The sequence below is a fragment of the Mustelus asterias genome, chromosome 18, assembly GCF_964213995.1.
Source record: "Mustelus asterias chromosome 18, sMusAst1.hap1.1, whole genome shotgun sequence".
NCBI classification, from domain to species: Eukaryota; Metazoa; Chordata; class Chondrichthyes; order Carcharhiniformes; family Triakidae; genus Mustelus; species Mustelus asterias.
In genome coordinates, this window is record NC_135818.1 from 27,462,634 (window position 1) to 27,475,750 (window position 13,117).

The 13,117-nt window shown below is 43.9% G+C and overlaps 1 protein-coding gene across 6 annotated transcripts in view; it reads left to right on the forward strand.

Moving 5' to 3' along the window:
• The window catches only part of ptgr2 (prostaglandin reductase 2), a 46,040-nt gene extending 33,287 nt beyond the window's left edge, over positions 1–12,753 (forward strand). For all 6 annotated transcript variants that reach the window (XM_078233614.1, XM_078233613.1, XM_078233612.1 and 3 more), the window contains 3 exons: positions 7,801–7,888; positions 9,322–9,361; positions 11,159–12,753. In XM_078233614.1, coding sequence (XP_078089740.1) covers positions 7,801–7,888; positions 9,322–9,361; positions 11,159–11,232 — 202 coding nt within the window. In that variant the 3' untranslated portion in view covers positions 11,233–12,753. The remainder of the gene's footprint in view (positions 1–7,800; positions 7,889–9,321; positions 9,362–11,158) is intronic.
• Positions 12,754–13,117: the final 364 nt, after the last annotated feature.

The following is a 13,117-nucleotide window of genomic DNA, read 5'->3' on the forward strand; positions in this document are numbered from 1 at the left end:
TGAATCGTATGTTCAGATATAATGTACTGACTTTTTTAACTGTTGTCAGCCATAGGTAAGTGGTTAAAAGCAAATTACTGCGGATGCTGGAATCTGAAACCAAAAGAGAAAATGCTGGAAAATCTCAGCGAGTCATAGAGGTTTACAGCATGGAAACAGGCCCTTTGGCCCAACTTGTCCATGCCGCCCTTTTTTAAACCCCTAAGCTAATCCCAATCGCCCGCATTTGGCCCATATCCCTCTATACCAGTGGTTCCCAAACTTTTTTTTACTGGGCCGCACTTTCGGAATAAAAATTTGATCGTGCCACACCGAATTTTTTATTGATAAGAAATACATTCAAAAACAAAAAAAAACTCCTAGCAGTGCTTGATTCATAACATAGAACACAACTACTTTATAATATGATCATGGGACATCCAGAAAGTATAAAACAATGCTTGTTTAAACCATGTTTAAATGTTTCTTTGATTGTCCTTGAATCTTCCCGCCACACTCCATCCTCTCTCGCCGCACCAATGTGGCGCGCCGCACCCTTTGGGAACAACTGCCCTATAGCCATCTTACACATGTAACTGTCTAAATGCTTTTTAAAAGACAAAATTGTAACTGCCTCTACTACTACCTCTGGCAGCTTGTTCCAGACACTCACCACCCTTTGTGTGAAAAAATTGCCACTCTGGACACTTTTGTATCTCTCCCCTCTCGCCTTAAATCTATGCCCTTTAGTTTTAGACTCCCCTACCTTTGGGAAAAGATATTGACTATCTACCTTATCTATGCCCCTCATTATTTTATAGACCTCTATAAGATCACCCCTCAGCCTTTTATACTCCAGAGGAAAAATGTCCTAGTCTATCCAGCCTCTCCTTATAACTCAAACCATCAAGTCCCGGTGGCATCCTAGTAAATCTTTTCTGCATCTTTCTAGTTTAATAATATCCTTTCTTTAATAGGGTGACCAGAACTGTACACAGTATTCCAAGTGTGGCTTTACCAATGTCTTGTACAACTTCAACAAGATGTCCCAACTCCTGTATTCAATGTTCTGACCAATGAAACCAAGCATGCCGAATGCCTTCTTCATCACTCTGTCCACCTGTGACTCCACTTTCAAGGAGCTATGAACATGTACCCCTAGATCTCTTTGTTCTGTAACTCTCCCCAATGCCCTGCCATTAACTGAGTAAGTCCTGTCCTGGTTCAATCTACCAAAATTCATCACCTCGCATTTATCTAAATTAAACTCCATCTGCCATTCGTCAGCCCACTGGCCCAATTGATCAACATCCAGTTGCAATCGGAGATAACTTTCTTCACAATCCACTACGCCACCAATCTTGGTGTCATCTGCAAACTTACTAACCATGCCTTCTATATTCTCATCCAAATCATTAATATAAATGACAAATAACAGTGGACCCAGCATTGATCCCTGAGGCACACCGCTGATCACAGGCCTCCAGTTTGAAAAACAACCCTCTACAACCACCCTCTGGCTTCTGTCAAGAAGCCAATTTTGTGTCCATTTAGATACCTCACCTTGGATCCCGTGAGATTTAACCTTATGCAACAACCTACCATGTGGTACCTTGTCAAAGGCCTTGCTAAAGTCCATGTAGACAACATCAACTGCACTGCCCTCGTCTACCTTCTTGGTTACCCCTTCAAAAAACTCAATCAAATTTGAGAGACATGATTTTCCACTCACAAAGCCATGTTGATTGTCCTTAATCAGTCCTTGCATCTCTAAATGCCTGTAGATCCTGTCTTTCAAAATACCTTCCAACAACTTACCCACCACAGATGTGAGGCTCACCGGCCTGTAGTTCCCAGGCTTTTCCCTGCAGCCCTTTTTAAACAAAGGCACAACATTTGCCACCCTCCAATCTTCAGGCACCTCACCCGTGACTATCGATGATTCAAATATCTCTGGTAGGGGACCCGCAATTTCCTCTCTGGCCTCCCACAATGTCCTGGTATACACTTCATAGAATCATAGAATCCCTACAGTGCAGAAGGAGGCCATTCGGCCCATCGAGTCTGCACCGACCACAATCCCACCCAGGCCCTTCCCCCACATATTTACCCACTAATCACTCTAACCTACGCATCCCAGGACTCTAAGGGGCAATTTTTAACCTGGCCAATCAACCTAACCCGCCCATCTTTGGACTTCATCATCTTTGGACTTCATCAGGTCCCGGGGATTTATCTATCTTGATGTGCTTTAAGACTTCCAGCAACTCTTTCTCTGTAATATGTACACACCTCATGACATCACTATTTATTTCCCCAAGTTCCCTAACATCCATGCTTTTCTCAACACTAAATACCGATGAGAAATATTCATTTAGGAGCTCACCCATCTCTTGTGGATCTGCATATAGATGACCTTGTTGATCCTTAAGAGGCCCTACTCTCTCCCTTGTTACTCTTTTGCCCTTTTAAGTATTTGTAGAAGCTCTTCGGATTCTCCTTTGTCTTATCTGCTAAAACAATCTCGTGTCCCCTTTTTGCCCTCCTGATTTCTCTCTTAACTACATCCCCTATACTCTTCAAGGGATTCACTTGATCCCAGCTGCCTGTGCATGTCATGTGCCTCCTTCTTCTTCTTGACCAGAGCCTCAATATCGCGAGTCTGGCCAAATGGCAAAGAAGTTGGGGGTGGTGGGGAGCAAATCATCTGAAGTTTGTTGAATTCGATGTTGAGACTGGAAGGCTGTAAAGTGCCTAGCTGGATGATGAGATGCTGTTCCTCCAGTTTGCGTTGAGCTTCACTCGAACGTTGCAGCAAGCCAAGGACAGATGTGGGTATGGGAGCAGGATCGTGTGTTAAAATTGCAAGCAACCGGAAGGTCAGGGTCCTGATTGTGCACAGACCGAAGGTGCTCAGCAAAGCGATCACCCAGTCTACACTTGGTCTCTTTGATAAAGAGGAGGCCACATTGGGAGCAGTGAATGCAATACACCAAATTGAAAGAGGTGCAAATAAAACACTGCTGAAGCTGGGATGAGTGTTTTGGACCTTGGATGGTGAGCATAGAAGAGGTAAAGGGACAGGTGTTACACCTTCTGCAATTGAATGGGAAGGTGCCATGAGTGATGGGAGAGGTGTTGGGTATAGTGGAGGAGTGGACTAGGTTATCCCGGAGGGAATGGTCTCTGCGGAATGCTGACAGAGGGAGTGAAGGGAAGATGTGTTTGATGTTTCTATGATTCTATGATGTGTTTGGTGGTGGCATCACGCTGGAGTTGAGGCTGGTGGGGTGAAATGTGAGAACAAGGGGGACTTTATCCTAGTTCTGGGAGGGAGGGGAGGGGGTGAGGGTCATGGTGCGAGAGATGGACTGCACGCTGTTGAGGGCCCTGTCGACAACTGTAGATGGGAATTCACGGTTGAGGAAAAAGGAGCACATATTAGAAGCACCACTTTGGAAAGTTGTATCATTGGAACAAATTGAATGGAGGCGAAGGAGCTGAGAGAAAGGGATGGAGTCCTTACAGGATTAGGGTGTGAAGAGCTGTAGTCCAGATACTGTATTGGTAGCTAGTCTATTGGTCGATAGTCTATTGCCAGAAATGGAGACAGCAAGGTCAAGGAAGGGAAGGAAAGTTTCGGAGATGGACCAGGTGAACGTGATGGAGGGATAGAAACTGGAAGCAAAGTTGATGAATTTTTCGAGGTCTGGACAAGAGCATGAAGCGGCACCAAAATAGTCATCGATGTACCGGTAAACGAGTTGTGGGAGGGGACCTGGGTAGGCTTGGAACCAGAAATGTTCCACATGTCCCATAAAAAGACAAGTGTAGCTGGGACCCATGAGGGTACCCATTGCTACTCCTTTGATTTGGAGAAAGTGGGATGAGTTAAAGGAGAAGTTTTTGAGACATAGAATAAGTTCAGCCAGGCGGAGAAGAGTGGTGGTGGATGGGAATTGTTCAGGCCTCTTTTCAAGAAAGAAGTGAAGAGCTCTCAGGCCATCCTGGTGTGAGATGGAAGTGTAGAGAGATTGCACATCCATGGTGAATAGGCGGTTGGGGCCTGCGAACAGGAAGCTGTCAATATGATGCAGGGCATCAGCGGAATCCCGGATGTAGGTGGGGAGGGAATGGACCAGGCGAGTGAGGATGGAGTCAAGATAAGAGGAAATAAGATCAGGGGCAGGAGCATGCTGACACAATGGGCCTACCAGGATAGCCCTTTTTGTGGATTTTGGGAAGTAGATAGAAGCGGGCTGTCCAGGGTTGGGAGACTAAGAGATTGGAAGCCGGAGGAAATGAGGTCGGTGACGGTGTTGGGGATAATGGCTTGATGTTCAGTGGTGTGGTCATTGTCAAGGGGGAGGTAGGAAGAAGTATCTGAGAGTTGGCGCTCCGCCTCTTGCAAGGTAGAGGTCAGTGCACCAGACGACAACAGCACCCCCTTTGTCAGCAGGTTTGATGACAATGTCAGGGCTAGACCTGAGGGAGTGAAAAGCAGAAAGTTTGGAGAGAGGTTGGAATGGGTGAGGGGGCAGAAAAATTGAGACGGCCAATGCCCTGTCGACAGTTCCCAATGAAAAGATCGAGGCCAGGTAATTGTCCTGGTGGGGGTGTCCAATTGGAGGCAGAATGTTGGAGGCACGTGAAAGGATCTATGGGTCGGGGGGGGACTTTTGCCCGAAGAAGTGGGCACGGAGATGAAGACTATGGAAGAAGAGTTCAACATCATGTCGAGCCCAGAATTCATTGAGGTGGGGATATAAGGGTACAAAGCTGAGTCCTTTGCTGCGAACAGCATGCTCAGCCTCAGAGAGGGGAAAGTCGGAGGGTATGGTGAAGACACGACAAGGGCTGGGGTTAGAAGAGATGGATAGCTCGGTGGTTATTACTCTTGGATCAGAGTCAGAAGGTTATGCACTCAAATCCTGGTCCAGAGACTTGAGCACATATCTAGATGAACACTCCCAATGCAGTGCAGACAGAATGCTGTGACTGTTGGGGAGGTTGTCTTTTAAATGAGATGCTGAGGCCCCATCTCCTCCCTCACGAAATATCCCGAGAGACTATTCAAAGAGTAGAGGAGTTCTCCTCAGTGTCGTGACCATTATCCATTCCTCAACCAACATCACTTACACAGATTGGCCAAGGTTTTGTGGCGGTGGTCATGGCAAAACTGTCAGCATTCACTCTCATTAGTGCTCTGAAGCTAACAACAGTTCCTGTTATTTGCACATGTACAGTTAAACATGGAAATCCAGGCGTTGGATATCAGTGATTCTACACTTCTCCTGCTGAGCTCCTCCCCAGTCTACAATTAGTGGGAAATCACTGAGCTGCAGAATTCCCCACTCTGAATGCGCTTAGTCTCACTGTAATACCCCTCGAAGAAGTTGCACCTTGTTAAATGAGTTGCAACTCAGATTTTAATTAAGTTCATAACTACTGCTAAACAGACTCACTGGCTCTGAAAAAAAAAATTCATATTCGTTCAGTGTCAGTTTCCTCCATTTTAATGTGAATTACCAAAGTTTCGTTTTTAATTTTGATATTTTATGTTCTACCATAATCCCTTGTGCATTTAAGGGGAGGCTAGACAAGAAATGAAGGGAAAGGGACTTGATAGTACGATGGTGGATTTAGATGAGAGAAGATGGGAGGCGGCGTGAATATACCCAGCATGGACTGGTGGGGCAGGGTGACCTGTTTCTGTTCTGTGTGTTCGAGTTAATCCTCTGTATGTCCTAATCATTTATTTCACAACCAATACATTTTAAAATTAAAAGTGAAGGGAGTCAGCAGTTTTTCCTTCCTAGTTTGCTGACTCTGAGAATACATCAATCTGGCTGCTAATGGCACTTCCCCTTGACTTGGTGCCAATTTGTTAGATCTCTGGGCAGCTTTCCTCGTGGTCAGTACTGCTTCATTGCAAATTCTAAAATTGAGCCCTTTCTCTGGTCTTTATTACATTGCTGTTTGTGGGAGCTTGCTGTGTGCATTATTTACATTACAACATAAATTGCATTTCAAAAGGAATTTATTTATTGACCAAAAAACTGAGATTGTGAGGTTGTGAAAAGTGCTACAGAAACACAGGTTCATTCTTTCCTCCTGTGACAGGAATGCACCAACAATGTCACAGTCACAGAAAGAAGCCATTTGGCCCATCAAATCCATACCAAATGTATGTTTATTTGTCCCATAAAAAGGAACCTTTTCAACTCTGGTTTCTTAAAACCAACTTAATTTTTTTATTGGATGAAACATCTTTGAATCATGCAGGTTACAACTTGTTTCTCCCTAAGACCTTCAGATGTGCTTTACTTTTTCAACTGGTTGAGTAACATTTGGCAGTTTTTATTTCTCTGCCGATCTCTCCTCAGTGTCCCCGTGCTCTCGCCTTAAATCAATGAAAAGGGGTTTGTTTCAGTTGACCAGTTTTATCTGTGCTACCATGGGGGCATCAGCCTGGAATATCCATCCCGGTCTCTGAAGTGCAACTTGAATCCATAAGATTCCTGAGTCTTTGAGACTGGGTTCCTTCTCAATTTCTTCCTCTCCTTTTACCCATCCTCCCTCCCTGCACTTTCCACTCCCTGGGCAACCTCCAAAGTCATGATGTGGAGATCCCAGTCCAACCTCCAAAGCCCAGCTACTATTCAATGTATAGGGACAGACAGAGAATGATGGTCAGTTATTTGACAGCTGTAAATCTTGTACATCTCTTTGAAAATGAAGAGTGAGAGCCTAGGTGCTTGTTTTCTCACCGATTTTATACATCTGTTTCTCACCTTATTGAGGAACATGTTATCAAACACCCTTGAAATTTAATTATTAATGCACAGAATTGCACTGGTTTCCTTTTTGTTTCCATTTTTTGAAGTTGGTTGTCGCTGGCTAGACCAGCATTTATTGCCCATCCCTAATTGGCCTTCAGGAGGTGGTGGTGAGCTGCCTTCTTGAACCGCTACACACTCTGTGGTGTAGGTACACCCAGAATGCTGTTAGGGAGAAAGTTCCAGGATTTTACCCTTGTTCTCTAATACAATGTTTGCTGCTTCTTCTCACTCCCTCTCTCTCGTGACCTTCCACAGAGAAAGATTCTTGGTGCTCAATTATTCAGATCAGCATGAGGCAGTGAAGGAACGGAGATATATTTCCAAGTCAGGATGGTGAGTGGCTGGAGAGGAACCTCCAGGTGGTGGTGCTGCACACCTTGTCTTTCTAGATGGTTGAGATTGTGGGTTTGGAAGATGCTGTTGAAGGAAGTTTGTCTTATTCAAAAGACAGAACAGATGTTCTTTATTTAGATAAAGGTTTTTCATTAAAGCTGGTGGCAAAGTGGTTAGCACTGCTGTCTCTCAGCGCCAGACACCCAAGTTTGTTCCCGGCTTGGGTCACTGTTTCTGTGGAGTTTCCACGTTCTCCCCGTGTCTGCGGGAGTTTCCTCCGGGTGTTCCGGTTTCCTCCCACAGTCCAAAGATGTGCAGATTAGGTGGATTGGCCATGGTAACTGTGTGGGATTATGAGGATAGGGCAGAAGGGAGGGATGCTACTTAAGTGAGTCAGTGCAGACCGATGGGCCAAATGGCCTTTCTGCACTGTAGGGATTCTATGGTAATCTTTTTCCATTACGTTTGAAATGTTCCGTATGCAATGCTATGTATCAGGCGTTGTATCTTTCACTGGCTTTAGCATGTCTGCCTGTTTAACCTGACACTCTAGTGCATAATGAGGGCGTTGTATTGGCAAAAGTACCTTGTTTTCTCATACAATGTTTGCTGCTTCTTCTCACTCCTCTCTCGTGACCTTCCACAGAGAAAGATTCTTGGTGCTCAATTATTCAGATCAGCATGAGGCAGGCCTGGTCCAGTTGAGCCAGTGGCTGAAGGAGGGGAAGCTCAAGGTACTGTACTGGACACTCTGCTTGCTGCTCGGTGCATTCCTCATGTGTTTTTTTTTAAAGCTGCGTATATTCCAGGCCAGAATGGAGAATGATTGGGAATTTCCCTGTCAGTTACACCCAGACCCCGCATTCCTGTAACTACTGGGGATTTATTTTGGGTCGTATAAAACTATCCTGTATTCACAATGTTTGGCTGGAGAAATAATCCTGCTTTGATCAGGAGAGTTTGCTGCAGTGTTGCTGATGATTCCTGTTGCTATAGTTTGCATAGACTCTGTTTAAACAGACTCTGTTCAAGTGATGTAGTCCTCATTTTGGAAAAGCACCATTGTAAATGTGTCATCATGTCCGACAGGATCCCGGGATAATTGGTGTCTAGCTGGCAATTTGCAAAACCCGCAATTAAATGTTTGCAATCTGACAGTTGGTGAATTGCATGAGAAATCTATGCTGCCAGCTTGGGCCTCTGCTGGTCCCAACCTCTAAACATTGCTGACAAAGTCAGGAGGAATGGAGGAGAAACAGGGTGATTACTGACCATTGCCCTCCTTCCCCATTATCAGGCACCTGAGCCTCTACCTACAGGTGATTTGGTAGGTAAATGGTGCACAAAGGAACTGCAGAACGATAGGGCAGCTGTGGGGCAGTGGTAGGGGGCTTGATTTCTTCCGGTTGCTCATTTTATCATTTCCCACCACCTTCCCTGTGATTAGGTGGATTGAGAAACAGTTGCTAGTCCACTCATGCTACTCCACAGCAGGCAGGTTCAGTTTCAGTTGTTCTACCCCACTTGTGCTCGTGCAGAGCTCTGAGTGTTTTGATTATACATTCCTGGTCTTTGTTAGTAAACATCTCCACAATGGATGCATCGAGGAGTCATTCTTTCAAATTCTGTTCTTGCAAATCCAATAATCTTACTCAACCGAATCTGGCAAAAATATTCCCCAACTGAATAGTTCAGTTGAATTGTTTAGTTGGCAGTGATTTAAGAACAAGCTATAAGTAGCAAGGGCATCAGAATGTGGAACAGTGGTCACTACCCCCACTTCCCACAGCCTCAGATCTTAACTTCAACCCCAAACCAATGTCTTGTGCTGCTGGATGGTACAGTTGAGAAACTGGATGAACATTTTAGGAACAATGGTTACCAGCCAAGAGAGTATCTGTGCAACAATCGGTAGAGGAGGTGGTGAGGAAAATCTTAGCTTTCTAAAGAACGTCTGGATCGAGGCAAAAAGAAAGCTAAGATTTTCGGACCCGAGTGCTGGATTATTGAGTTGTACATGCGCTTTCCACAGCGACATTTCAATGGTAGTGCCTTATTGATCATCTAGTAATAATAGTTATAAAAATAAGCCATTTCAATGGTAGTGTGGATTTCAGGAATATACAAGACACATTTGAAGCTCTCACAAACACTTCTGTTCCTGCAGGCTCGTGAGACGGTAGTGAAAGGATTGGAAAACATTGGAGGTAAGAGAATGGTCAGCTTCATGCTATCCCTAGGTTTCCTGTGCCAAAGCACTTCTATTTCTGCTCTTACCCTTTAATTGGTCTCTCTATACCACACACCCATTGACGACAGTGTTTTCAAATACACTTGCCACATGCGGTGAATTGATGCTAAGTCACACAATACAAAATCATGTTAAAGTTGCGGTGGGAGCGTGAGTATGGGTGTCACTCACTGTACTGCTATTTCTTGTCCATCCCGAATTGACTGCATTGCTGTTAGACAGGAGTCACATACTGGTCAGACCAGACTCTGTTTATCAGAATATGATTCAGTTGTTGGGCTTCTAGTGACCTGGAATCTGAAAGGCAATTTCCTCAATGTTCTTATTCTCTCTGCGTGCCTCTAAATGACAATACAATTAGGTCTGTGGGACGGCTGGGTGAATGGCTGTGAAAACAGGGCCTGGCCTTCAATAATGAAGCATCCATAGTTCACTAGGGTAAAGAATTCTAAAGATTCACAACCCTTTGAGTGAAGAAATGTCTCCTTGTCTCCAATCGTAAAAAGTCAGTCTCTTGTTCTATGACTGTAACCCTGTGTTCTAGATTTCCCAATTAGGGCAAACATTTACGGCATCTACCCTATCAAGCTCCTTAATTTTTTATGTTTTAATTACATTACCGGAAATGGGATAGAGACTTTCTTGAACAAAGTTATGAGGCTGTGAAATGGGCTATTGGTGTTAAATGAATGCAGAGTCTATGTCACTCGTTAACTCTAGATTGAATAGTTGGCTGAAGGAAAAGGTGACAAGCGATGTAGAAACTGAGGTAGCACAGATGGAGGCCATTCGGCCCATCAAGCCTATTCCAGCTCTTTGAAAGAACTATCCAATTAGTCTCATTCCTCTACTCATTCCATCCAATCCTGCAGTTTTATTTCCCTTCCAACCTTATATCCAATTCCCTTTTGAAGGGAAGTATTGAATCTATCCTCACCACAGAGTGTTCCTGGTTACAACTATTTTGCAAAATGAAATCCTCACCTTCCCTCTGGGGGAGATCAGGATATTGAATTTGATGATCAGCTATGATCAACGCTGCTTACCACTGCAATGTAAACAACTTACCTAGGCGTTTCTTGTGTACACACCTCACTGAATTCCCAGCCTCTTACCTGCTTTGGCAGCCAAAGTATTTGCATGGCCATTCTAGTAACTTTCTGATCAATGAAACTCAACACCAGAGAGTTGATACAGGGGATTCAGCGATGGCAATGCCAATGAATTTCAAAGGGAGATGGTTAGATTCTCTCATGTTGGAAACAGTCATTTCCTGGCACTGATGTGTCATAAATATCTGACCCATTGTGATTCCAGTACCAGATCCTATGGGCCAAATGGCCTACTCCTGCGTCTAGTTTCTATGTTTTTATGTTTCTTTTGCCAATTCTATTAAATGGATGTGCGCTGGTCACTGATCCTCCTGCTAGTGAAAACATTTTCTCTTGATTTACTATCAAACCCCTCATAATTTGAAACACTTTTACTAAATTTCCTCTTCCTCCTTCACTAGAACAATCCCAGCTTTTCCTGTCACTCCATTGAAAGCCCTCACCTCTGGTACCATTTCAAATTACTTGGCAATCTGGTGCCTTAGACTGTGGCTATATTACAAATACTGTACCTACATGAGAGGAAAAGTGTACTGAATCAAAAACATTGTTAGTCTTGTATGTGATCAGTTTGTGAAAATGATCTTTGGGGATTATCTTTCTTTCTTAAATTTGTAAATCTCACAATTTGTCTCTTTCAGCTGCTTTTGAGTCCATGATGAAAGGAGGGAACATTGGGAAACAGGTTGTCCTCATCTCTGATCAGTCAGCCTGAGGCACCCTAGCAACTGGCTTATTCGAGGGCACCAACATTTCTTGCTGCTGGTATTATGATCCTGACTCTACAATGAGCTGAATGCAGTTATGGTTTCTCTCACCTTTATCTTTGATTAGATGTCAGAGAGAGAAACTTGATGAAGCACGAATAATGGTATGGTTTTATCTGTATACGCTGTACGCTGCTCTAGCATCCATTCTTCCTGGGTCCCAGTATCCCATCTGTTGTTAAAATGCATTTTGCAAAACTCGTTCACATCAAAATAAAAATCTCTGTAAACAGTTCCATGTTGGAGTGATGTGTATGTCAATATTTTGCTAATTTCAAACAGAACATTCAGATTTTCTTCTTTTTTAAAAGGTGAAATATTTTCTGGAGCCCCATCAGGTTGAGAGAATCACCTGGGGCAATGCCTTCGTTCCCTTCCCATGTGCTGTTCATCATTACCTGGTGTTCTTGTTAACCACTGGTTCAGTTAATGTAGAGAGAGAGAAGCCTTGATTCTAAGTTTCTGGGATGTTTATATAAATTGTCATTGTTGCATTTGGCCAAAACAACTGTTTCCAATTTTGATATCAACTGGCCATACATCTCCCAGCATCCATGAGCTTGAGTTTATTCAAAGCTCTCCTGTTCAACTCTCACCAAGTCTCTCCTGTTCCCTATTAACTTTGTGTTCACTGACTGACAGTGGCTCCCAGTCGAGTGTAGCAGAGGAAATAGTATTCTAAGTGAATCCTGAACATAAAATTCTCATCCTGATGTTCATGGCCTACCCCTCCTTTATCTCTGTAATTTCTTCCAGTCCCACAGCCAAGATATCTGCACTCCTCAAATTCTGGCCTTCGATGTATCTTCAATTTTTATTGATGGCCACCCTGGAATTTCCTCCGACTCCCTCCAACTCTCCTCCTTTAAGACAGTCTTTAAAACCTATTAAATATTTGGTCCAAATGTATTTGCCTTTGACTTGGTGTCAGTTTTTTGTCTGCACTTGTGAAGTACAATGAGACATTTTGCTACTCTAAAGGTGCTGCATCAACATGAGTTGCTCTTATTCTGCAGTCTCTCGTTTCCTTCTCTATGAACGGTATGTTTTCTTAGAATAGAATCATAGAATCCCGAAAGTGCAGAAGGAGGCCATTCGGCCCATCAAGTCTGCACCGACCACAGTCCCACCCAGGCCCTATCCCCATAACCACATGCATTTACCCTAGCTAGTCCCTCTGACACTAAGGGGCAATTTATCATGGCCAATCCACCTAAACCGCACATCTTTGGACTGTGGGAGGAAACCGGAGCACCCAGAGGAAACCACGCAGCCACAGGGTGAACGTGCAAACTCCACGCAGACAGTGACCCAAGCTGGGAATCGAACCTGGATCCCTGGAGCTGTGAGGCAGCAGTGCTAGCCGCTGTGCCGCCCAAAACGTTGTATGTATAGCGCGTAAGAAGCAATACTTTTCACTATGTTAATACATGTGACAATAATAAATCAAATCAGATGTTGTTTCTACCATTTTCTGTTCTTGTTTCAGATTTCCAACAGTTAAGAGTTTTCATTTTGCTTCTTATTGGTCCAGTCTAGCTGGTGCTGCTTCTAAAGACTTCAGTGAAAACCAATTCTTCAAAATAGGTTCCTGGCAGTTTCTGAACATAGGAACAGGAGTTATCCATCCAACTCCTCAAGTCTGATCTGCTAATTTGTTTACTTGGGGCTACCATCTATATCAACATTATGAAGTTATTGGATTTGAAGACCTGGTTCCACTTTAGTAGCTTTTCCTTTATTCTTCATTCATTTTCAGGATGTGGGTGCCACTGGCAAGCCTGGCATTTATTGCCTATCCCTAATTGTCCTGGAAAGGTTGTGGTGAAATAC